This window comes from Accipiter gentilis, chromosome 22, assembly GCF_929443795.1.
Source record: "Accipiter gentilis chromosome 22, bAccGen1.1, whole genome shotgun sequence".
Lineage (NCBI taxonomy): Eukaryota > Metazoa > Chordata > Aves > Accipitriformes > Accipitridae > Astur > Astur gentilis.
The window spans coordinates 5,818,765-5,846,052 of record NC_064901.1 but is presented as its reverse complement, the minus strand read 5'-3'; the positions used below and the strand labels follow the sequence as shown (position 1 = coordinate 5,846,052).

Sequence of the window (27,288 nt, the reverse complement as noted above, 5' to 3'; positions counted from 1 at the left end):
TCTTAATACCTTTAAGGAAGCCTAAACGGAACAACTTAATATGGAGGGAGAATAGCACTACACGGAGTTTCTGGTATCAGTATTAATCTCATCTTTTTCAATTTTCTTCTCAATGTAGCCATTTGATATTTACTAGATACACTGCATAATACACGCTGCTCCTCTATAGCCTAGTTTCTTGTTTCTTTATTTTTATTTTCAAGTTCTGAAGAAAATGTTCATTCCTGGGTCTCTTAAGGTTCTGAGCAGATGACAGAAAATTTCTCTCTTTTTAGGTAACTCTGTGTTTTAAACAGTGTAAGCAGATTGACAACAAATTATGATAGGTTAAAAAAAAATTCAGAGAGCCTTAATATTGCAAGCTCATATAGGAAAAAAATCCAAAATATTCTTAGAAAAAGGAGCAAAATTAAGGAAAAGATAAATTAATTTACTGAAAGTAAAATGAAAAGCAACATTTATCCATGTTGCAGTACTTAACGTTTTTTGCTGATACACAGAGCACAGAAGAATCCATATCACATCAATCTTCATGTTGTTCAGAAGATACTTATTTCAGTTAATCGAACAATAATTGCTTAAAATTATGTTAGCTCATTCCATATTAATGGTTCTTACCTAGTGTCTACGTATAATTTAAAACACGCTTTAGACCAACACTTCAATACTGGAAACCAAGATAAAATCTTTTTTGAAAGAAAATATATTTAGGCCATTTGACAAACCTTCAGTGACTGGCTGAAGTTTAGAAGACCTCTCCGAGTCTGGAGAATGCAGTGGTTCTGGTTCCTTCAAGCTTTCTAAATGCATAAAAGGATCGTAATCCACACATGCCAAATCAGAAAGGCTTAGAGGAAAATATTTAGGGTTGCTAAAACACTGAGACCCGTAGACACATCCATGCAGAACCTAGAACAAAACCAGATGACATTAACTACTGAAATTTCTACTTGATAGTTTTGTAAGAAATGAAGTTTATTTTTATTTAAATTTTTAAATTTATTTGTTAGAACCAGGTAGGCAGGACAAAATGTTGGAAAATTTTATATGCTTAATGTTTACAGAAACAAACCCTGGTCTGCAAACAGCATCTACACTGAAGTGGAATTTAACAATGAAGAAACAAGAAACAAAACTTAAAACAAATCACTAAACTACCTTTATTCTTAGATCTCCTGTCTTCTTTAATTATGTATGCTAGGTCTAAGCTGCTGGAGGTTTTAATCCCCTTCCCTTGCAAAAAAATACCTATCTTTGTTCTGTGTCCCTAAAGACAGTAATTACAACTTGGTGCTTTTTACTTCACTTATTGCTAAATAAAATTGCTTGGTATATAAAGCTACATCCTCCTATCTTAAACATATAGCTGGTCTTCTGCAACACAAACATCTGCTATCATTATAATATACAAAAAGGAACTTGGTTAAACATCACAAAATGTAAAACAAAATCAACAATTCCAATTATACCAAAGAACAAGCAGTTACAGCAGAATGTACAAGAACTAAGATAGCACTCCACATTTCAGCAGTAGAATGGAGGTCAGCTTACATAAAACTTGCTGTCTTCATTTCCATGAAAACTGACACTACCTCCATGCATAGAAATTCTCATTTAGTGAATAAAGAAACAGGTACCTTATATATACAATTAAGAACAGATCTTTCAGTCTTATCATTTTCTGCTCCTGTAGTGTGAAGAGGCTGCAGCAAGGTCTTTAATGGCAAGGCCATTATCCAATCCAATAAGCACAGAAGTAAAGAAACCACCAACTGGAACAAACACTTTCAATTACAAATCAATTAAACCAGCACCTGCTACTTCACATTTATCACTGTATTTTACTTCTCTGTTTTACTTTTCTCAATTCAGTAGAGTCAACCTTCTGCAGTAACGGCAGGTCACAGTTGTTTAAAAGCCACTCTATGTTCAAAACCTACGGCATCAGTAAAAACTTTGGCTACTGAGGTATTTAACAAAGACCATCCATACAGCAATTTCTCACCACGGTCAGTCTGTGAGCAGATATCGTGCCTAAGAGGATACCCACGATTTTCCAAAATTGATGTGTAGGGCGCTGTTTTTTAAAATGACAGATTACACAGGTACAAATTAAGGCTGATGCACTATTCTGCACATAAGTGTCACTGTAAACGTATCAAGGATTACACAAAACTGAACTATTTCAGCTGCATTTAGTGCTTTGTAAATAACACAGAATTTCCTTCACAACATGTCAATAATACTATGTAGCATCAGGTACCATCTGAAAGAAATCCAACTGCCTCCTGTATTGTAGGCTACTCAGTCAGCAAAAGAATCAACACCCTCTAGGGGATGTTTTTAAAGACTGTAGAACAGAATTAGATTAAGACACACATACACACCAAATTATTAATAACTTACTGGCTTCAAATAATTATTTTTATTTTTTAAAACTTAGCTGTGGCAGAGGAAACAATTCAGATAAATAGCTGCAAGATTCTCTAAAATATTTCCCAAGTTAAATAAAAGTCTTTCAAAGAAAATCCACTTAACTAATTTACTAATAAATAACATACAAACATCACGCTCATTTCACAAAAAACATTACAACTTTGTCTCTCTGAGGCATCGTATGATAAACCTAATGATGAAGGGCTCTGAGTATTTTTATATGAAACCAATTTTTAAGAAACCCATTAGGACTAAGTTTGTCGAACTAGGTAAGGCAATTTTTTGTATGATATTTGATGTAGAATGATCAGCATTAGTTCACGGGGAAACTTAGTGATTTATGGGAAGCATCTCAGGTAGAAAGGTGGCTAGCTTGGCATACCGCTGTAGTATACAACCACCCCTGCCTCCTTGCAAGCAGAGAGGAAAGGCAAAACGGAGCTCTGAAAGCCAAAATGAGCAACAGACGAATGCCAGCTCCCGTGGGAATGGGTAGCCCAGAACGACAGAGCTGCCAGTGACAAACTGCACCAAAGTGCCCAAGCTTAAATGACCATTGAGCCCCACAGTCCTAGAGAAAGGCCAAATAATTCAGAAGAGAGACAGCTTTCAGGAGGTAGAAAGTACTACTGTGAGTATCAGGTGAAGGAGCCCGTCTTAGGTAGAGGACCCAGGCCCACTGAAAATACAAAAAGATTGCAATTGTTTTGAAGGATGACAACAATCAAATTCATCTGAAGGTTACGGGCTATCTTGCTCAAGAATGTATTTACAATACAAAGTACAAAAAATCATGATCTTGTAAATAATCTGAAAGGTATTCTCTACAAGTTGAGAATATATTTTCACTGTAAGACAAGTATGAAAAGTCTACATTATTGCTTGTAAGTACACTGAGGATAAGGAAGAAGACGACTTTCTAAATATTGAAAACAGTCAATCTCAATTAATTGTAAATGCATTTTTTTCCTACAAAAACGACAGAAATTAACTTGTATAAAGAATACTGGTGGAATTCTGAGAAGACTATGCTGTATTACACTTAAAAAGCCGCATCCCTACTTTAAGGCACAGCTTAAATTCTATAACAATGCTATGTCACACACCTTTTAAATTAAACTGACACATTAAAAAGAAATGAAAAATATTTACCCTTTTGTCCTGTTCATAAGAGGAAGCTTCTGTACTGGGTAGCAGATGGGTAATAGTTGCTATCAGAATCTGGGGAAAATATAGCATAGTTTCTTTAAAAATGCTATTTAAATATTTAAGTTTAAAATAAGTTTTTAAGCAGGTAAATGTGACACAATACTAGATTCATGGTTAAATTCTATTAGAGTTATTTTGAGACAAACTACAGTATTCCTTACCACTTTTTTTTTTTTTTTTTTTTAAAGTAAAATCCTTTTAATTGAATTTTGTGGAAGACATCGAAGGACTATGTTCAGCTTGACTGACGTAGGTGCATTAGGGACAATGAAATTACACAGCTACTCCAAATATTCAGGAGTGAAGAGAACTTAATTCAAGACACTTGGCAGGGTGCAGGAAAGAGCCTGACGTGTTTGTGTATGGGGCTATTTGAGCTCCATTATTTCTTAGAACTACTAGAATTTGTAAACACCCTGCCTCTACTTAATCCACGATATGACTGCAGAGGAGCAGAGAAATACTTGCTATACCTCTTAAGAACCTTCCACATGATTCCCTTTCCAGTTACCTGGGAGACCTCTATCTTTTCTCTGTGGTTCAGCCTCACAGAGGCCATACTCTACTTCCTCATTATTTAAAGTGTATTCAAAATAATTATTTTTGATTAATACTGAAACACTTTAATGCAAAGTATTTTGAATATGAATATGCAAAATACAATTGTAGATATGTACTTTAAATAATCACTTTCTCACTAAACTTCAATAAACATATTTGAAGATATTTAATATTAAAAAATTTGCATTTTATGGACAATATTCTCATGTAAACAATGACATAGCTCTACTGGAGAAAAAATAAGCCTAACATAGCCATTTTACATGTTAATATTGGAGTCAGCAAGTAAGTGCAATGTGAACCCACACAATTAATGATCAGCAAGATTACGTTTCTACTAACGTAACATTTTATGAAACATACTTGTCAATATTCTGGTATTTTAATTTCAGTGAAATACATTTTACTGTTACATTTAACAGAATTAAAATTTTCAAATTTTTAAAAATTACTTACTTGAATAATTCTTAAAGGTGAATCAGCTTGATAGACTTGAAGTCTATGTACATAGTGTATCAGCATGTTCAGCATACTGCAGGCAACTTGGGCTACTGTTTTATTGGGAAACTAGAAAAGAGAACACAGCACAGTAACAATGACTACATTTCACGTAACAGTACGTTAGGTGGTAAGGTGGTCAGGAATTTCGGTGATGGTTTTATGCATATAGGTCATTGTGTACCTATTTATTGGAGGAACCAAATTAAATTTTACAAAATTTAAAAGGAATTAGTTTATAGTCATAATCAAATGTTAGCAGCTAACATCAAAGGTCTGGGACAGACAATTAGGGAGTTGCATGGAATGAGGGAAAGGGGAGAGGAGTCTCCTAACTAATTTCAGACCAGTTAGTACAGTATCATGAAGCCAGAAAGAATGAATTCGTTTTCTTGTTACCTTAATGCTTATGAATGTTAATGCATCACTGCAAAAAACCAAGGATCTCATTCTGAAATCAGAGGTCTTTGTTGAGAACCAAGGCAGGTGAACTGCTGTGTATCCAAAATGCCAGACATAGTACTAATAGTGAGACTAACTGATCTCTATTTGTCAGTGACTGCTGTGTACAGCACTTGTCTGAATGGAAATGAATGCACCTCGGCTTCTGTGCTTAATTCCTCTTTTCTCTGTTTTCTTTTAAAGGCAGGAGAACGTTGCTGCACTGGAGCCTGCCTTCAACAGTTACTAAAATATTTAAGTTACTGTGTTGGTCAAGGCAAAAATGTACAATTAGTCCCCAGCCTTGGGAGTGGATGCACATGCTGCCGTATGCTCCTAAGTGGGAAAACAAAGAAATGAAGAGACAGTGATATGTTTCCTTCAATTATTAATGCGCAGGACATGTAACTGAGGCTTCTTCTTTTGTTGCACTTGCCTTAAAACATTATGCTGTGCTCCAAACAACAAGCACAAAGTGAATTTTATTCATCTAGGACATGAAAATCCGACAAAGCTGCGCTTAATGCGAATCTGAGCAAAATGGTTACCAGCACAGCAAAACTACAGACTTCAGAAGGCAGCACAAACCACACAGAAGAAAAAATAACATGCAGCAGCCCCAGGAGAAGGATTTGAAATACACTCTTATTCAAGAAATTACTCTTGAACTCTTATTCAAGAATTACTCTTTACTGAAAACAACTTTTCCAAACCATAAATCTGATGAACCTGAAATCACTCAGAAAACAATTAGCTAATTGATGCTCTAATCAGGACAAATCCTATTCTGCTTTTCCAATGAAGATGAGTGACATCAGAATTCCTGCATTATTAAAAGAATAGAAAAGTAGTTTTCACATTTTAACTTCACTTTACTTAGCAGTGAAGCTGTCACAGGTGTGTGCTGCAAGGTGGCTAAGTGTCTACCTCTGAACTCAGAAAAGGGTAGTTATGTTGCCAAAATACTTAGATTTAATTTCTTGGCTTCTTAGACTGTTTCTTAATCAATCCAGTTCTAGTAATCTTTCAGGGCAGGGTACATCTCACAAACCTAAAAAAAAAAAAAAAAAGCTTTAAGAAAGCTGAAATGCCTGGGCAATGAAGCCTGAGCAGAAAAGTAAGGATTTCAGAATAAAATTTTTGGCAAAAATTTGAAGGTGGAAAATACACTTGAAAAAAACTTTGCCCTGGGCCAGCTTATCAAAGCAGAGCTTTTTTTTACATTTAAGGTCTTGAAAAGAAAAGGTAGAAGCATAAGAAAAAGTATGGAGTACAAAGCTTTAATTAACATTTTTTTTGTGTTATCTATGTAAGCATAAAGAAGGACTATGAGAGGCTCTTACAAAGCCAGCCACAGAGACAGAAACCAGAGTACACAGGGCAGTTAATTCTTGTTCTGACTTTCCTTGTTTCTCAGTGGACACAGTTTCATGTTATTGTCGGCTTTTAACTAAAATGTGGCAGGCATCTTACACCTGCAAGTCTTCCCAGAGCTTATGACAAGAACACCAGTATTTTTTATCCCTTGTGAGACAGCCTCTCTCCATGCTGTGAAAGTACACTGTAAGAGCACAGTAAGCAGGGTACAGATTCTAATGTTCAAGCTCGACTGACAACCAAAAAAATTAAATGAAATTGAAAGCATAACAATTTGATTACAGAACTTGAGATCAAATCTAGATTGCTGGAAACATCCTTACAAGCTTGCAGGAAAACCCCAAAGTCACTGGAAAGGACAAAAGGGGTGGACAAACCAGAGCCACTTAATAAGGAACATCCAGATTACTGAATTTAAGAAAAAATTACCTGAGAAAAAGGTCTGGAAACTTTTCAGAGTGTCTGAATAATCAGCTGTTTACTACTTAAAACCAGGGAGGTGTTTTATTTTTAATTTTTTAAAATTTTTTTAATTTAAGAGGATCATGAAAATCTAAAATGGTTTATACAAATTATTTAACCTCTGTCTGTTGTCTGGTTGAAGAGAGTTTTTTACTTTTCTTTTTAATTTAAGACAGGGTACAAAAGTCAGTGGAGACCTAAATTTAGCAGAAAGGCTGAAGGGTATAAAGTAATGAATACAAATAAAGTTCAGATCTTGCGCACTCAGATTTTCAAGTCTTATTCACGGGAAGAGCACTGATTAGGAAGTTTTTAAATCAAGAATATGAGGATTGGCCCAAAGGGATCAAACCCTTCATCTACTCCTGAAATCTGTCCCAGCAGGGTCAATATATCACATTTCAAATAAATGCACTGATACTTTAGAACAGACAGTTATAAAGCTGTGTGTCCTGGAAGGACATTTTCCTAAACCCTAGCAGAAACACTGGATTTATGCTGAACAGCAAAACAATTCACCCCTCTCAAGTCAGCTGCTTTGTTCTGACTTCTTGTCCAAGAACCTTCAGAGGTGGCACAAAGGCGGCTGTGCAAGGCTACAAACACCTCACCCATCATTTTCTATCTCTGGAAAATCCTGTGTGTTACAAAGCGTAAGAATTCACTACTTCTATATGATTTTATATTTAGTAGCGTAACTGCAGACATCATTTTTTAAAAAGTTACTCAATGGAAAAAACAAACAAACAAACAACAACTTTCAATGAACCAGCACTTTGCCTGGTACCTAACTCTCAGGGTTTTCTCAGAAGGGTAGTCTTACCATACTTTTCATCTTTGCAAAGATCCTTTGCTTTCTGGATGTTACATCAGTAGTTTAACCTTGTCTGTACTTGCAAATAACCTATGTTTAGCACTCACGCATCTAAGCCTGCACAACACATTTTTGTGATGTATCTGCAGCATTTTTGAGAGGAGCGGGGGTCTGGATGGCTGGTTAGGATCCTTTGTGCTCAGACTTCAGCAGAGGTTAACGCAGATATAGCAGTATCACCACACTGCTGGGAGAAGTGCTAGCTATATTCAGAGCTGGATGGCAGTTCTGAGTACACTTCTGTATTTCAGAAATAGGCATGTAATTGTTGCTAACATTCCTAGTCAATGTTATTTGCTCAATTGTACTTATCAGTAAGTTGGACTAGGACTATAGCTCCCTATTGATTCATTTCTCCTGAAAATAAGAAAATAATCCATTCTGGGAGTTCAAATCTCCGACTACTGGGAAGCCAGGAGATTGCTTAGGTAACAAATTAGAGCCCATTTGTTTCTCCCATGATATATTTATGAACTTTTCATTTCATGATTAAACTCGATTGTGAATGTATACCACTGCTCAGAATAGGAGAAAAGCCAACATGCTCTGGACACTTTTGCCAACACAAAGCAAAGTAGAAATATAAAGATCTTTGTCTTTTCATTCAAGAAGTAATTTACGTTTAATATAAATGAGATACAAATAATTGGTTTAATAAATACGTCAAAGAAAAGTAAGAGAAATCAGAGTGAATGTCAGGATTAAAAATAGTTCAAACTTTGATAGATTGCAGAAGTAAGATAAAAACAACATAATTTACCTAATACCAAACCTCTGCAGGAACTCGATAAAATGTACTATTTAAGGGATATTAAAAAGCAAGGGGAGAACCCTGGAAGAGAGTATTAGTGAAGCTGCAAAGGATGAATGTGATTTTGCAAAACAGGAAATTGCAATTTAGAGTCTAATACTAAAAGCCCTGCAGCTACCCATTTTAGACAGACCCAAATCCTGCTTCACAGGATGTGATTCGCTAAGATGCTTTTCAGATTCCCACTGCTGAAAAGTTAGTCCCCAACATCTGACACAAGCCATATATAATAGGTGTACACCCTGATTTTTATCAACATGTATATACAGAAAGACTAGACTATTCATTGAATTTTCATCCAAACAAAGAGCATGTAGAAAGGTTCTGAAAATAAATTGGGAAATATTTAAAAAGTTGAAGATATTGTTCATAAATATGCAAGTTTGCATAATGCTAGAAAATAATATGTTTTTTAATAATCATTGCATAAGATATGAACAAATATGAAAAAGATCTGAAAAAAGTAGGAAAACAAAAACACTCATCACGGAAAAAAAAAAGCCAAAAAAGTGCAGCTTTTTAACAGAGATGAAGAAAGGAATATACTGTTGATATACTACCACCAATACAAAATCTTGTGACCAGAGTTCAAAACAGTGAGACTAGTTTCAGAATAGTGAACACTGTCATTCACAAAAGGAAAGGCAGACAAATGTCAGAAAATCTCTTCTATTCAGAAGCATCTTATAAGCATTGCACCACAATGAACTAGCTGTATCTGAGCAAGCTGCATTTCCAGGTGAGAATCACTGTGCATACTAGCTATGTTTAACAGATTCAATTAAAACAGCAAATACCAAAACAGTAAATCATCCTAGATTTCAAGAACCTAGTATAAAGTAGTTATACAGAACTGTATGGCGATTATCAGAGACTGTAAAGTTTTATCTTACAAATTAGTTTCAGAACCATTGTATTGAGTGTAGTTGGGAAGGTTTTGGTAGCAGGGGGCTGCAGGTGTGGCCTCTGCGGAAAGGGGCCCACTGCTGTTCTTCCTATGTTCTCCCCACTCCTGCTGCTAGCCAGGCCCAACCCACAACACCCATTAAAATGGAAAAGTTAAATCTCTCTGAAAAATTGTAAAATTACCCAGTGTTGCAGCATGCTTCATAAAAAATGGGAAATACATTTAATGATAGCCACAAAAACAGGTGCTCTTTACTTCTCACCAAAATTAGAGGTCTCATTATTCTCTTTCAACAGGTAGTTTATTCACATAGACTTTGATGCCAACTCTTGGACCTGTCTTTGGATGCAGATTTTTTCTAAGAGGTACTGGCCTGAATGACATGTCCTGGAATGAGGGAGAAAAGCACTTTGCCACAGGAAATCAAACAGCCTCCAGTGCTTCCATGCATGCGGCATAAGTACTCTACATCTCTATCTAAATATCTGACCGGAGCTGAGAAGCAATACTGCATAGTGCAATGGCTCTCAAACTCAGAAGAGAACAGGCACAGAATGTAATGAGGACATGGGGATAATGGGATCTGGATGGTGGAGGGAAGAAGAGGGCAGGTGAGCAAGAAGTACGAGAAGCTTTGGGAAACTTCTGCTTGTCCTTTGCAATTATCACCTTCCCACTTTCTTCCCTGTCCCCCTCTTACACTAGATGCTCTGCTCAGTCTGGTAGCCAAAGCGTACAAGGCAGCAATTTGGCTTGGGACAGGCTTTTTGCATATGATGGCAGATGGCTCACAAAACTGGGATCCCTTCCAGTCACCTCTCTACCCTGGCCTTTCCTTTTTGCAATGTTTCAGGAGAATGCACCATGGAGGCTTTAAGAGTACTATTAATCAGAGCTGGGGAACCCAGGATGCCAATTAGTGAGGAATGTGACTTCCCTCGGCATCCTTGTCTAGTCTAGACAGGAGACACAAATGCTGGAGAAGGAAAGACTCCGATGTTTCTGTACTCCAGTGTCTTTGTATGGATCTGTACTGGCCGTACATGGCAAGGTTTTGTAGTGGAGAGGCTACAGGGGGGCCTCTGTGAGAAGAGGTTAGGGGCTGCCCCATGCCGGACACAGGAGGTTCCGGCCAGCTCTGCAAGAGACCCACCAAAGAATGCAGCTGAGCCCATGTGCCAAGTCTGTGGCACCTTCATGAGAACATATTTAAGAAAGGGCAAAAATGCCACACAGGCAGAGAAGGGGGGGAAGCGGGAAGGAACAATAAACAGGTGGCAAACGTGAAAGCCAAAGGAGGAGGACGGGGAGAAGGTGCTCCAGGTGCTGGAGCAGAGATCCCCCTGCAGCCTTGGAAAAGACCATGCTGGAGGAGATATCGACACTGCAGCTGTGGAATACCCCACACTGCAGCACTGGAGATTTCCTGAAGGAACTGCAGTCCACAGACAGCCCACATTGGAGCAGACTTATCCTGAAGGACTGCAGCTAGTGGGAGGACCCATACTGGCACAGGGAGGAAGGAGTGGCAGACAAACTGTTACGGACTGACCACAACTCCCCGCTCCCCATCCCCGGTGCATTACTTGGGAGAGGGCAGCAGGAGACAGCAGAGTTGGGAACAAAGGAGTGAAGTTGAGCCTGGGAAAAGGGGAGGGCAGGGAAAGGCGGCATTTTAAATTTTGACTTTCTCATTGCCCAAATTATCTTAATTAAAATTAAATTAAATTTCCCCAAGTCAAATCTGTTTTGCCCATGATGGTAGCTGGTAAGCATTCTCCCTGTCTTCATCTTGACCCACAAGATTTTTCATCCTGTTTTCTCCCCGTCTTGTTGAGGAGGGGGAGCGAGTAAGTGGCTGGGTGGGAGTTTGGCCCTTACACAAGGTTAATCCACCACAGGCTCCTAGATCTAATTACAGTCAGATGTGGAAAATCCTGCTGGAAGCTTGGGTCCAGGATGTGGGAAGGGGTATAGCTGGGCAAAGCTGGGCAAAGCCAGTAGTGGTTTTGCTGGGACCTGAATTGCAAGGATTATTTATGAAAGTTGGGATGATGGACAAACTATTATGCTCCAAAGGGTGGAGGTTAGAGTGAAGTGGCTAATGACATATATTAAGATAGCAATCCACTATCTTATTTCCCAGCACATCATTTCCTCCAAACTTAAAGAAGGGTAAAGAAGTCTTTTGACAGAGTTCAGAGATCCACCAATTAAACTGAATTCAGTCTTTTGTAAGGATTGAAAATGAGACTGTGAAATGAGGATGCTAAAACGTGACCATGACTTTGAAAAGGTAAAGTATCTTTACATGTAAAGGCAACATACTTTGTAAAAGTGTTAGTCTCTCACCTTTAAAGAAACACAAATCACATTCAATGCTTCCTTGATCTGAGGATGATGTGATTCATGAACTAGCTCCTCACAGATCCAAATACCAAGGCTGCAAAGAGCAACACATCTGCAAAACAATGTTGGAGGATAAGTTCTTGAGAAACATGCTATAAGAATGTGCAATTTTTATGATACATGGTATGTCTTGCTAAAATCTAATAAATGTTTTTAATATTTCAAAAAGAACTACACAAAAACCTTATAATGCTATAACATTTAAAAATGAGAAAGAAATCCCAAGTACCCTGATGAAGGCATAGGAAAGGACAGAGGAAGCACCCTTCTGAGCAACTGAAAAATCCAAAAGACATCAAGAACTCCTGACAAAGTAAAAATTGTGGTGTGAGGTTCCTCCTCCCTAAGTGAGATTTTGCTTATATTTGTCTAGAGCTTCTGGGACACAGAGACAAGAGAGGGGAATGTTATTCATTCATAGATATTTACCTTTTTTTAGATTGCCAGTAAACAAGGATGAATAGAGGAGGGGTACATGAATGATAGAGACAGCGTACATATTGTGATTAAATACTTCAAATTTTGTTGTTTCTTCATTTAAAATCAGGAAATGGAAAAGTGTAAAGGTAAAGAATATTTAGATAGATGCATTCAAATCAGCAGAGATGGATGAAATTTGTTCAGAAATGTTAAGGAGCTAGCTTAAGCAATCTCTGAATCATTAGTAATTATCTTCAAGAACACAGGCTGCAAATATATTGGAAACAACTTCAGAATTCAAAAATCCTCTGGATGAAATTGGTGAGCAGTCCAAAATTGACAAGATGAAAGCTGCTCATGGGAACTGCAAAGCATTACATCTGGGAAGGAAAAATCATATGCTAGAATAAAAACAGAAACAGAAGTGGTTATGAAGCCTGTGCTGTAGAAAAAAGGATTTTAAGGCTACACAGAATCATGAAACTGCTAACAAGTAGCAAAAATTCTACATGATAGCGTAAATAAGATGTCAAACCACCCTGTTTTGTGCATTGTTGTTGAAATCTCAATTGCAAGACTGCTTTCATTACATCCTGATTAATACAATTTAAGAATAAAGACAAGCTTGAGAGAGTCTAGAAAAAAAAGTGACAAAAATAATATACACACTTTGGGAAATATTACACATGGAGGAAAAGTTGAAGGGTCTACTGGGTCAAGATCACAATTGAGGAAGGAAATCATAAGAAATCTTCTGATGTGCAGTAAGTCACTGAAGAGTTTAGTTTCCAGCAGAAAAAGATTTCTCCTATATACTGGTCATAAAAACAACCTGACTGAAAAAAATAAGATAAGTATTGGAACAGTCTAAGATTTTTGTAACTTTCTTCTTGGAGAAATTTTTCAGGACCGTTTAAGCAATCTACTGCCAGGAATGCTTTAGACATACTCCAGCCTTGGAGGAGGGGGAGCTTACAGAAGTGCTCCTGGTCCCTTCCCAATCTACACTTCTGTTATTTCCACAGTATGTGTTTCAATCCTTTTTGAAGGAAAGAAAGAAAGAAAATGGCATGGATTTAACAATGAACACAGTTTGTGTAAGCTGACTCAGAAAATAAACCTTTAGTATATAGAAGAGTAGACAGCTCTAAGTCCATGTTACAATTTTAAGTTTTCTTCATGCTGTTGAGATCCATTCCACACCTGATGACCTACTGATGTGAAAACTATTCATGAGTTTGTGAGGTTTCTACTAAGAACACTGGTTTCGCTATCATTATTCAGGAGAAGAGAACACAGAGTTCATTAACCTATCACTTCTTTTTCAGACTGAAAGCAGCAGGAGAGGAATTTGATTAATGCAGTTATTAATCTGTATAGATGGAGGTCTGAGAGTAGAACGTATTTCAGATAACTGACTTCCCTGAAGCTCAGCTGGGTCAAGTATGTAACGCAATGCAAAACATCGAGCCTCTGTGGAAGAGATAAGGAATACCGATTTATAGCTTGGATAATAATAACAGCACTCAGACTTGCTGGAGATATAAAGCTATGTACCTAAGTTCCAAGAAACCTAAGTTTTTTCTTAGGAAACTGCACAGACAAATAAGCCTCTATCAGTGGCTGAGCTGACATGGCAAAATCACAATGCCCATCCTGAATACGACCTCTGATAGCATCCAGGTGAACTCCATACTGCTGTGAAGCAGATGGTATCAGAGGTTATTCCCAAAAGAGACAGTGGATAAACTACCGCCAAGGAGTGAGGCAGTCAGGCGTCAGGAGCTGTGGAAACATCATTATCCCCACAACGAAGACATACCCATCTCTCTCCCAGAAGGAGGAGAGGGACACAGGCAACCCAAAGAGACACTGGGAATGTACTCCTTTTTAATCTTCATTTAATGTTATTACACACAGTGGTCCAACTTTGTATTTTGGGTGCAGCATAACTCAGCTTTCTGAAAGGCTGGGCATGCACATGTGCCTGTGCTCCTACATGCACAAGCTCACAGCCACAGAGGATATGGAGACATGCAGGATGTTCCCTTCCTCTTCCCAGCCACACTGCCAGAACTGAAGATGCTAATACTGTGTTCTTCAGTGCCACAGGATCAGTAATAATATTCTGAACCAAATGAATTTAAATCACCTTTTTCAAAAGCAAAGTGGAGAATGTTGTGCTTTTTGGAACTCAGTTTCATAAAAGAACATGAAAAATGAAATGAAAATTATCTCAGAACATTCCTTCCTTCCCCTGTGTTGAGAGAGATTATCAGCTCAAGAAGAACAGGTAAGTAGGGTGATGAAAACTGCTCTTTGTTTTCCAGCAAAACGTTTTAAGGTTCATTGAACCTATCTTTCCAATAACATTTTTCAGGCCTTGGTTCTACCATCTTGCATTTGTTAAGTAACATTTATTAGCTGAGCATGTACAGACAAGGCACATAAGTGTGCTCTTCCTTGGTAGGCATTACAGATTCTTATTCCAGTCCCATACACAAGACCTTCTAACTGAAAGCCTCAAGGGACAGGGAAGGAGGAAAAAAATCCTAAGCAAATTAAGAAACAGAAAACTGCTAACTATCATCTTCTTTTAAGTTCTCTATTTAATGAAGATGCCTAAGTTTAAGCATCAGAGCAATCATTCCCAGTTTAATGCTTCACTCAGTATCTTCTGCTTCTTTTCCATACCATAAAGAAAGGCTCATGTAGCTTGGATTATTTCTGTTTTTCTAATTAAATCATGTGGTCTAATAAAAATAACCATACCTCCCTCGTAAGCGATCTTGTCCTTAAATCAAACTCAAAAATGCCTCTCTAGTACAGAAAATCCCTGAGCCTAACACCAGGGTAGGCCGGGAGAGCATACAGCTTATATTCTTACCAATATTAACACGCTTTTCTGTCAACCACTATCAGAGAAGGGATACTGGGCTAGACCAACATTTGGTCTGACAAAAAACATCTGTTCTGTTATTATCTTTATTTACAAACAATTTCACATTCACATGGTAGACCACAGTTTTGATAGTTGTAAAGAAAACTATGAACAAAACACATACAAACTTTTACTTTAACCTCTTCAATATATCCAACTCAAAACAGTATAATATAGAAAAGAATCTTCATTTAGAAGCTATTTGATGACCTACCGTGCAGGACCAGATGGCTCCTCTCTTGCTGAACTTAACACAGTTTTGATTATGAGTTCCTAAAACAAAGAGGAAAATATTCACTGGTTTACCAATAACTCCATGACATGAAGTGTGTAGAAAATTAGGATTTTTTATAGTACACACAGGTATGTTGCTTAGCTGAGTCTCTAGGTTTGTGGTCAGATGAACTGTTTGCTTACCACTGCTCCAAGCTTCTAGTCTGCCCCAGATTCTCATTATTGTGCTACCCCAAGAATATACCACAGATTACTGTCCTAATGTTGGCTGATTAACCATTTATCCAATTCTTGCCAATACATTTCCATAAAATATCAAGGTGGGGGGAGCGTCCCTGAAGCTAGCTTCTGTGAATAGCCCTGAAGGGTATTACAGAAAGTTTCTATTACCTTGAGGTTTAAACAAGCCATTTTTGCTCTTCCCAAACTATATTCATTTAAAAAGTCTTTGGAAATAGTTGCAGAACAAGTGACTACAGTGCCTTAAGAAGGATGTCAAGAAGAATTCTGACTCAACTGCAGTGAAATGCCCTAAAGCTGTAGGTTGCTCTCCACAAAGCTCAAGTAAACAGCCATTTATGCAATAAAAATGAGAAAGAAGGAGTTCAAAATCAGTCCCCAAAAGGGAGCAAGGTGTAAAGCAGTTTCCGAGCCATCATCTCTCTCTAAATTGAAACAGTTTGAAAACTTGTGGGGAGCCTTTCTTAGACATAGTAATCACACCTGACATGCATACAGCAATTAATCACACAAACAGAGCTCTGCCCAGTTTCAGTATACTGGCACACTACCCAAATCTGTGTTACGATAGAGAGGGTAAGGTCTCCATTAATCTTTGCTCTTTGTCTAAAAAGAACATATGGATGTACAGAGGTTTTCTAAAGCTCCTAGGAACACAGGCAGATTTCACCAGTTGTGAATTCCCAATAAATTATGTATCTTGAACCTCTCAATCTTCTCCTTCTCAGATGATTAAATCTGTGAGACTCCAAAGAGCCATACTGCGAGTAGGCTTGAAAAGATGAGATAACACATAATTTTCTTTTACAAACATATGAAAACACTTTATTATTAAGTTAACAGCAATTATAAAGTATGTTTAACAAGGTAAAGTTTGACAAGATTTTATGGGATCTTAAGCCTTATCATCTATTTTAAATGATTTCTGAAAAATTTTAGACTCTTAAAATTTTAGTTAATATTTCCTAGAATAACACCATATTAAACATATACTTGGTAGCTGAATACCATCCAAATATTCTTAAAATTCCTACCTTAACATCCGTAAACTGAGACACAGCAATGTCAGGAATGTTTGGGTGAAGAGCTGGTAGTTCATGATATAAATTGGGAAAACAGACTAGGGATCCTAAAAGAACTTGTGCTTCAACTCTTGGTGCCTAAAAGAAAAAAAGGTGAAGAGAAATATATATTCTTACTGCAATTGGGAAGCTGATGTTTCTAGCTGCCTATAAAGAAAACAATGGCTGAACGTCTACACAGCTATTTCCCTTCTCCTGTAAATTTTGTAGAGAAGCAAACCATGACCACAGCCCCAGGGATTGCTACTCATGCACACCCCAGATGGTCAAAAGGAAGTACAGGAATTGTTAGGACTACAGACAAGTGACCGAGCTGCTAACTAGGCTCAGGTCTTCGGTTCACCTAGTTGAACGGGATGTGGAAAACTACATGAGGCATTGCTGGACACTACAGCTAACAGTGTAAGAAGCTGACAGAGGTTTCAGATAGTACCTTGAGCGAAGCTGGATTTCATAGTTGGTTAAAGGGGGAATGATGTGAGAAACAGTCAAAACTCACAGACAATTGGAGGGGAGTATTGAGCTTTGAGAAAGTACAGTCATGCAAGGCCAACAGCACCTAGGTAATCATATTGGTATTACTATATAAGGCTGAAGTTGCCTGGGTGAGAGTATCAGAAATACATCTAAAATAGTGCAAACAGTAGCAGATTCGAGTTCTCAAACCTGATCAAAGTCATTGCATAGCAGAGATACAGAGGAATAAATATACTTTTAAAATGAAGGTACAGTCAAAATGGACATTTATTTTAAAGCGCAGTCACAATTCTGAGAGCTCCGAAGTAAAACAAGATTCTCTGCTCAACAGAAATTTTTGCATTCTTTACATATTTTCTGTAGAGGACTTGCACGAGTAGTGTTCTAGAATAAACCACTCACAACATCTGTACTTGCTAACAATTACATTGACTACTGGGGACAAGTTAACACCTTAGTCAAGGAAAAATACTGCTCAGTTATCTCTCATACCCCTTGCACATAAATGAGAATGAACTGATGAACACTTACATTGAGGAAAGAAGACGCAGCCACTCTTCCTGCTGCTACAATGAAATCCATAATAAGCATGGTGGCACCAGGCAAACCAAGTGAAAAGAACTGAGGAGAGCAGTGCTTGATGATTGTATTGACAATATCCTTGCAGGAGGAAAAGGGAAAAAAGGAAAAGAAGAGTATCAACAAGATGACCAATGAATGAAAAAAAGGCAGGCATTTACCAAAGGTAGAAAGTAAAAAAGCAAGAAAGCAAATTCATTGTGGCAATTAAGACACTCGTTACTGAGCAAAGAGTAGCATAAAAAGATAAATTCCTTAAGTATACTCATATTAATAGAAGTAAACTGTGGTATACTTTATAGATCAATTTACCCTTAGACACTATTGTATGAGGTTGGTACCAGGTCGCATCTTATAATCATTTACATTTCACTTTTAAGAGTTCTATAAATGATTAACCATTCATTTAAATATGTACAGAAGAGATATAGTGACAATATGAGCTATCATACCTTCTTAACAACACACTTAAATCCTCTCCAACAAGAATCACCTGACTATAACTTTAAAAAAAGGTGTTAGCCTCTTACATATATGGAATCAAAATATAAAGAAAGAATTATAATCCAGTGGTTTATAAAATTTCTGGTATACAATTATTCAACACAGCATACTGCATTCTTGTAGACTTAGGCAGTTTTCTAAATTAATGTAACGTGATGCAATTTCTTCAAAAGTATTGGAAAAAGTATAAAATGTTTTAACTATTAAAAAACATCCCAAGTTCACAGATAGGCAAAAAAATAATCCTTTTCCTCCTTTGAATAATTCTCCAATAATAGCAATAGCCAACTAAATGGCAGTATGTTATAAGAAGATTTGCAATCCAGCAAGAAAAGCATTGTAAACTGGTTGTTAGACGACAAAAACTGTCCATCTGTCCTATGCATAGCCATCTGTGAAATAATTTTGGACTATTTCTATTTTGCCCAGTTAATGAAAACAGGATTGTTTGAACCTTTGATCTCCCTGTGCCTCTAACTGCTCCTCAAAAAAGTTCACAAACCCAACTTTTTCACACTTCTGATGGAAGGCTTTAAAAAGGGTGTTTAAGCCATACAATATTTTCAGACTCGCTCATATTAAAACCTATGAAGAAGATCTAGTCCCAGTGATTATAGATATACTCAGTATGTCTCGGTTTGCTAGTCCCTATACTTGGTGTAGAAATAAACTACTCCAATGTAGTGAGCACAATTTACTTTCCCTCTAGCTAAACTACTGCATCTGGGAACAAGTAAGAACAGTAGACCGTAGAGAGATCTGCTTCCTTCTCTTTCTTTTCTTGCGTGCTTCAATCTGTAACATACAATCAGTAGAAAAATGAAAGAGTACCTTTTCTGCCCTGGTGTTTGCTTGAAATGGACTACAAAAAAAGCACTTCTGATTACAACCAAGAACATGAGGGCCATTCATCAAAGTTTAGAAAAAGTATCAATCACGTAACTATTTTCAAAGACAAAGTTAAATTAGTCATCTGAAAATCCATTCAATATTTTTGATAAAACAATTTTCTTTTTAGTTATACTATTTATATTAACCTGAATTTCATAATTAAACTTACTTGATCAACATGAAGAAGTCCACAGTGCATTATATTGTAGAAATGAGTTAGAAAATCCCTGTTTGGAGAAACATCTTGTCTTCGCTTCATTGTCTTACAAATGAGTTTATAAGCATGTAGCTTTCCTTGTTTGTATTTATCAGTCAGCATTGTTGCCTACAGTTTCAGAATGATATTTATTATTAATAAATTAAAAAATTACATTAAACACTATTCTACACCTACATGAGCTCTTATTTCTGTTTCACTGCTCAGTGCTCAAATTTACCTTGAACAGCCATGGTGTTAGGATTCTCAGTGGTGGAATTAAAACTGGTGGAGATGGTGAAGTTAGGTTATCTGTTGAAATACCAAGATTGTCTCTTATCTGCAATTATTAAAAACAAACCAAAAAGATAAACATTTAAGGGAAATATATTAAGGTGGTGGTTTTTTCCTTCTGAAAATCCTGCCCTATCAGGTCAGGTTGGAGAAGAGGTTCAGCTCTTTTACCTTGGCCAGATTCTGCCATAGTTCACAGAGGTAATCAAAAACCTGGGCATGAATCTCTGGATCCATGATGCTGTTGACATCTCCCAAAATTCCTAGCATTCGCCTCCACATCACAGTAGCAACATCTGCATGCCATCCTGTAAGCGTTCCCCCAGCCATCACGCTGCAACATTCTGAGGGGAATTCACTAGTTTCTGTAATGGAATAAAAAAGTATAGTGAGACCTACCTCTCCAGAAAAAGAAAAGTTCTGATGTAACTATTACATACATAGTTTTCTTAAAACCAAAAGGAAAAAAAAGATCAGGCTTTCAGAGTAAGATATTTCTTACCCATTCAGCCACCTCAACGCTGGATATGTTTAACTATATGTCTATTACCAAACTCTGTAGAGGAAGAATTGTCCTCTTTCTTATATTCTTTCCATAAATAACATTTAAGGTCACAACTGGAGCCCTAATAAGGATCTGATGGACCTAGTAAGGCCCCTCTTTTTGTAAGTGCTGTCTTACACTCTTTGGAGTCAATGTATCTCCAGAACTCCACTTGCCTGCTTTCAAGTAAAATTACATTTCAACTTTACATTTTTCCCAACAAAACAGAAAGACTATTTTCCTTAGAATCTACTAGGAATGTATTTCATTGCAAATTGAAGAGAAAGGTGAGAATAAACTTGTCTCAGGTTACTGTTCTTTAAGCTGTAAATTTGTATGAGTGGAGAGGCAACATTCAGTAACCTAGCACCACAGTCTAACTCTCACCTAGCTCTCTCTACACATCAGCGTTATACGAATGAACATTGTTTTTTAGGTGGAAGGTGATTAATCTAGTTTGTCCATACAAAGAAAACTTCAATAGATTATGAAGGCTACGGTCTACTTGGCTCTTACTTACTTAGCTAAACAGCCACACTAAACTAGCTAACAAGCCACAGTTTTAAAGCAGTAGGCATCCAGAATCTCCTTTCTGCCCCTTCAGACAGATTTTCAAAACACCTCAGCACCAGAATTTGCTGACATCTTCTGAAAATCTCGCAGGTCCCACAGGCATACAAAATCAAAATTAAATCTGAATTCAGCCTAATCATATAGCCTCTTCTTTTGAAGATCTGGACCACTGTGGTAGAGACACTAATGGTTTCTAGGTTGTAAAGTTCAAAGTACAAAGCAAAATGATGATATTTCTGTCTATCAGTAGGCCACTTAAAGAGTCTCAAATATACATCAGACACTCTTCTGTTTCCATGAGACCAAATAAGGGAGAAATGGGAACTTCTTATTTACAAAGTGAATGTATCCTAGAATTCAATAGCTAAGATAGCTGAAGAAATTATAAATTTGTTTAAATATGGAAAGGAAAAGAATCAAACTTCCAAGGAAAAATTATAACATTACTTTAAAATTGCGTCTTATTATTTTTACATCAATGATAAAACAGTCCATGGCAGGGCCACATACTAGATTAAGCTGCCATGACTCTAAGCATCAAAAAGAACAATTATAAATGTGTGGACTATTAATCCACTGCTAACAGTTCCAATGAAATGCAAGATAAAATGCAAAAGGTTTTTGTTTGCTTTTAAATCACCATAATTAAATATTTTTAAAAGTGCAGATGAAATAGCCTTGTACAGGATTGTCTACAACTAATGTGACACTAGCTACTTCACTATATGGCATTGGAAAGAAAGAAAGAAATAGTTTATATTTTCTATTCCAGATATTGCCTAGGTCATCTGGCGTCTGTAAAACAGAGTGGTGGAGCTTCTCATCCAGCTGCAGATCCTTCTGCTCAATATGATCTGCATGAAGAGTGGCAGGAGAGGGTGTCTGTGATCGGGATCCAAGAGCAGATTGGATTGGAGAAGCACTTTCAGACCCTGCAAATGCAATTTTTAACAGTTACCTTAAAAGCCTTTTCTATTTTCTTGAGCTACTGAAATGTTGTCTAAACATAGCATTAAAAGAAAACTGAACTACTTCTATATATCAAATCTGGGCAAAAAAAAGATAAAAAACCTGTAAGCACATGTCCCTGTAAATGGTGCTGTGAAAGAAAACTAATTACATGCAGGAAAGCCGAGTGATGAACATCAAAATCAGATAGGTAAATGGATTAACAGAGCTCTATTTTAGGTCCAGATAATTTTAAATGTGTTTGTTCTGCAGCACTTTCAGTGTTCTGAACCAGTCAAATTTCTCTCCACATTCCCTCACCTAAATTTCTCTCCAGCAAAGCATTCAAGCAGAAATTTTCCTGGAACAAGTGCTCTTCAAGGTTTATGGATGCATACATGTTTATTTATAAATAAAAGCTCAAACCAGTAATGGACAATTTTTTATGTTTATCTGCCAATTGAGCTGTGAAAATCCATATGGAGGGAAAGTTCTGTAAAGTTAGAGGAATGTTATTTCCTCTAAGACAGGAAAATACAAGTGTTTGAATGACAGTGCTGCAAAGGCATTTTTTCCATGATCACCACTGAGCAGCATCCTGTCCAGGCAACTATTTGTTCTCCTCTACCAAGAGATCTGTGGAGAGGGAGCAGGTACTTGTACTTTTCTTCTGCACTACCTTAGTTCCACTTCCTGAATTTGCCTAATGATCATTATAAAAAGCTGAGTTTGGTCAGAACAGTCAGATGGCAGAAAAAAAGAAAACAGATATTCACCACATACTTCCCTACACATCAGCACATATTACAATGGAAGAATTCAAACATATTAATTTTAACTCTTAGATAAATGTAACTGGGACCCAAAAATACTATAATGATTTGTGAAGTTCAGTATTGGAGATAAACTGAACTTTAGGGACAGCAGTGAAAAACTGAGTCTTTTAAAATAGTAGTTTTCTGAAATTATTGGCTGCGAAGTGTTCTTTCTTGTAAAGCAACAAATTTAAATAACTTGACAGAAAATGTCAGTGTTATCAGAACAGAAATTGTGGTAAACAAACTTAATTACATTGTTAAACTGCAAAGGTCCCCATCTCATTTAAATGGCAAAGCCAATGAAGCTTTTACCATCAATTTAAATTAACACCCCTGTGCAGGAGAGATGGACACTACTGCTTCACGCACAGACTACTGTTTAACGGCAACAGGTAACGATACTCTCCTCTCGCCACTGACCACTTGTTTTCCACATGCTAACAAAGATAATGTAAACTACACTTAAAAGCTGTTCAAAGAAATACTTTCCTACTTCTCTTCCATTCTGCTCATTAAGTGGGGATGGATGAGAGCAGATCAAGAGAAAGAGTGAGAAAGAGTGATGGGGAAGAGAGAAAGCAAGGGAGGTGGGATAGAGAGGAAAGGAAAGGGAATGACATGGAGAGAAAGAGCGGGCAGGGGAGGGAAACAGACCTTCATATGATAAAAGAGAATGGACTGAAATAATAATGGAAAAATTGCTGAACTACTGGAGTCTTCTAAGAAGCACTAAAAGATACTCCAGCATATATGGATCCAAATTTGACTGAGATTACTATGGGTTCAACTTGTTCTAGGACTAGTAAACAGAAATCAATAGTAGACTCAATCATTTGCTAAGAATATGAAATAATGCCTACATGCCAAGAAATCTGCCTCCCAAAAACCTTCATAGCAAAACTATTTACAAAAAAGTAGTCTTCTAAGCAGCAGAACCACTGAAAACTCATTTTTTACGAGCATGTTTTGAGGTTGAGTTTCTGCATGGATTTGCTGGTATCTAATACAGTGAATTCACGTTGCAGCCTCCCTGTCATGGGACTCTACATACATGCAATTTTCACTAGAGAGCTGCCTATCTTCCATAAAACTTCAAAAAATAGTGTCCTTCTGTTTTCTTCTATTACAATTTAGCAGAAATTAGACAATGGGCTCCAACGCTGTTGGAGGCATGGAACAGTCACACAGAGACAGACAGTGTAATTGCACAAGTCTTGCTTCCTCAGGAAACCCAGCTAAATGCATGTGACACACAAAAACTGCCTCTCTAAAACAGTGGTCCAAACAACAAGAAAAGACAGCCACAGAATCTCTCAATGGACAACTCAGTCATTAATTGTAATCTTAGCAATTCAATTACAGTGCAAACTTGGACAAAAATATCACAACAGTAATGAAATTATTAACATATAAAAACATGCAAACAGAAAAAGAACAGATTTTCTGTGGGGACTTTCAACGAGCACACTGCAAAGGTAAAAACAAAGAGAACAAAAGTCAAGCTGAACATTGTTGAACAAGCTGAACAACAATGTCCAAGAAAGCTCATACATGCTTCTTTCAGCAGAAAGGCAATTTTAGAAAGTGAAAATTGTGGCAGGGGAAGTAAAGATGTCTTTCAATATCTCTGAAATTGCAGAGTTTGATTTCTTACAGAGAACAAGACATTGAATGTAGGTATAAGTTTTCACAGATAAACAGGTACTTGCTCCCAGGGTTGTAACAGGAATGGTAGCGCATAACAGTCGTGGAACAAGGAGTGTGAAAAAGAATATGGACGTCTTTACTTCTCATTTACAAAATCTGGCAAGAGACCATTCTTCCAAATGCTCCTCAGAGAGGAATATTTTCTCTTTCAGAAAGGAGGCCATTCAATTTGGATTAACTGCATCACTTGGTGGTTGCTAACTGAATTGTTATCTTCCCTCTCAAGAAACAGTTGCAAAGTAAACTGGTGGAACCTCAAGCTCATCAACTGAGGCTGTGAAACACTGCTTCCTTAGCAGGCTTACTTTTTCATGAAAACAACAGGGAAGGTACTAAACAAAAAGAACTCTGAAGTTACACAAATGAAACTGATCTTACATGGCACAGTAACTAACATTTTGCATATTAAAAGCTCCCAGTTACACAACAGACAATATAGAGAGAGGTTACAATGGATGTATATAAAAGAATCCCATGATGCTTCAGTGTGATACACTGGTTTGAAAGTGCACTGTCAAAGCCTTCCGAGGAAAAAAACTCTTCCTGAAAATTAGCTATTTGACTACTAGTAATAGAAGGACACTTGTAAGAAACCTAGCATACATTATGGGATAAGAGTTTTCTCACTGGTAATTGTATAGATTTTTCTCATGAAGGGTTTAAAATAGATTAGCACCAAGCCAAGGATCATATGGGTAACTAAGTCAGACGAAGGTTTTCCATTCATGTTATTTCACACACTACTTTTCAATAGCAATCAAAAAATAATTGAAATCCAAGAATCATCTTATATAGAGTATAGATTCATTGCAGAAGCTGGATTCTTCAGGATGGGTGGAAAATTTCTGAAATAAATGCCCCCTTTTTTTAAAAAAAAATTTTTTTTTTTTTTTTTTTACTTTACCAGTAATAGTTGCAGCTTCAGCAGACAATGGTTGCTGATTGAGACTACTTGTTTCTGAATCTATGTGGAGCGTAGTTAGACTGGCCACTTCTTGCTCCTCGGCGCTCTGTTGCTGTCCTGAAATTGCATCAACGTCAGTGGAAGCTGGTGTCCCTGCCTCAGTACCAAAGCTGAAATCTGTATGAGGAAAGCAATGTATTAACTTACAATCTAAAAATACCACTAATAAAAATCAAAAGCTCAGGACCTCCAAAATCCTCCATGGAAAACTTGTACGTACATCTCCTATGCTACTAACACACAGTTGCAAAATTTACATAAAATGTAACAGCAGAAAGTAATTGACTATTATGAATATTCTCATTTCTGTCACAAAACTGTGACTGTACTTCTGGAGAAGGCATTCCTATTGCATGTCTTGTATTCTGTTTAGTTGTTGTAAGTGCACCTACATGAGATGAAAGTAAAAATAATGGAAACATACATTAAGGAATTTATTTGCAAGCTGGAAGAAATATCCAAGCTCGTTGTTAAAGCACTAACTTCAAACTAAAAATATTATGGCAAATGATATTCTAACAAACAGCTTTTACAACACTAAAGAAAAAGCATCACACTGAAATGTTGTTTTCAATACCATCACATAGTTGCGTAACATCTACATATCTAAAATTTGCAAGTTCTTCAATAAATTCTACCATATAAACATTATTTCTCTCTTACATAATACATGAAGTCATAATTCCTAGCAAACATAATGACCCCTTCTGTTGAACAAGAGTGGGAATGGATAAATGAAATGAATGAAAAGCATTATGTTATTAGACAAAGCATATTAATTTTACCAAACACACTAATTTTACCATGATATTACATTTAGTATGTCGACTAATCTATAGCTACACAAAGACCACTGTAAAAATATCAGAAGCCTTTCTTTAAGCTTTACCTAAATATTTTCAAAAGAACTAAAACAACTTCCGAAATAAGTAACCTTTCATTTTTATATTTTATACAAAACAGACGGATACACTCCAGGGAGAAGACAATATTGCTTTCTAACTTCTGTTCACTGTTGTTCTGCTTTTTGCACAGTAGTACTCCAGTGCTGTTTTGTTTAGTGTACTATAAACACAATAGCCTCTCTCAAGAACTCTGCTTGGTCCATTAACTTGCTAATGATTTCAATGGGAAATCAAAATAAGCTCACTTTACAGAAAACTGCTGGCATACAACTTTACCAAAAAGAGAAAAAAAAAAAAAAAAAAAGGGAAATGTACAATCAATCAAAAATGCTATTACTTTTGGAAAAATATACTTGCTTTCAAATTTGCGGCCATCATACTGGAAGGCACTGAAAGAGTCTGAATGGCTGTCTGAACTGATGAGGTCACTGCTGCCTGCGCTGGCAGGTGAAGTCCATTCGGAAGGCACGCCTGGGTCATCTATAGGACGCATTTGGTTCTGTTTGTTCAATATATCAGGAAGGTCTTTAGGAACTTCCAGGCTGCCAGGACTGCTTCCTCTTCTTGTCACATTCTAAATATTGAAGAGACATAAATCAGCTTACAAACCTGGTGGCTTATGTACATAAAATGGAAAAAGCAATCCCACGTTTGCAAAGACCAGAATATAACAAAATAGTTCACAAGTACCTAAACCAGAAATTGCCATCATACTACATACATAGCCAAGGCTTTCCAAAACCCCAGACAGGCAGCAGTAAGTGAGGAATTCATGCAGTCACAGAATTTCATAAATACAAATTTTATTTGCACAATGACTTTTTGGGCACATACCTTAAAAGGCTAGGATTCAGACTAGCATGTGCCACAAATGCATTAGGTAAGACTTGAGAGAGAAAGACAGCACAAAAAGTACAAAAAGTACGTTATCTCCAGATTATGTCTGAATTACTAAAGAAAACTCGTTAACCTTGGTTCCAGACACA

The 27,288-nt window shown here is 37.0% G+C and overlaps 1 protein-coding gene across 8 annotated transcripts in view; it reads right to left on the bottom strand.

The window, feature by feature from the left end:
* The window catches only part of RALGAPA1 (Ral GTPase activating protein catalytic subunit alpha 1), a 134,330-nt gene that overhangs the window by 52,843 nt on the left and 54,199 nt on the right, over positions 1 to 27,288 (bottom strand). For 7 of the 8 annotated variants that reach the window (XM_049825465.1, XM_049825464.1, XM_049825467.1 and 4 more), the window contains 14 exons: positions 26,660 to 26,876; positions 25,338 to 25,514; positions 21,740 to 21,892; positions 20,015 to 20,208; positions 19,791 to 19,889; positions 19,523 to 19,678; positions 17,911 to 18,039; positions 16,855 to 16,980; positions 15,561 to 15,619; positions 11,929 to 12,037; positions 4,663 to 4,773; positions 3,589 to 3,657; positions 1,638 to 1,772; positions 726 to 909 (listed from right to left, as the gene is read on the bottom strand). In XM_049825465.1, the coding sequence (XP_049681422.1) occupies positions 726 to 909; positions 1,638 to 1,772; positions 3,589 to 3,657; positions 4,663 to 4,773; positions 11,929 to 12,037; positions 15,561 to 15,619; positions 16,855 to 16,980; positions 17,911 to 18,039; positions 19,523 to 19,678; positions 19,791 to 19,889; positions 20,015 to 20,208; positions 21,740 to 21,892; positions 25,338 to 25,514; positions 26,660 to 26,876 (1,918 nt within the window). The remainder of the gene's footprint in view (positions 1 to 725; positions 910 to 1,637; positions 1,773 to 3,588; positions 3,658 to 4,662; positions 4,774 to 11,928; positions 12,038 to 15,560; positions 15,620 to 16,854; positions 16,981 to 17,910; positions 18,040 to 19,522; positions 19,679 to 19,790; positions 19,890 to 20,014; positions 20,209 to 21,739; positions 21,893 to 25,337; positions 25,515 to 26,659; positions 26,877 to 27,288) is intronic. The other variant, XM_049825472.1, reaches the window with a different exon arrangement.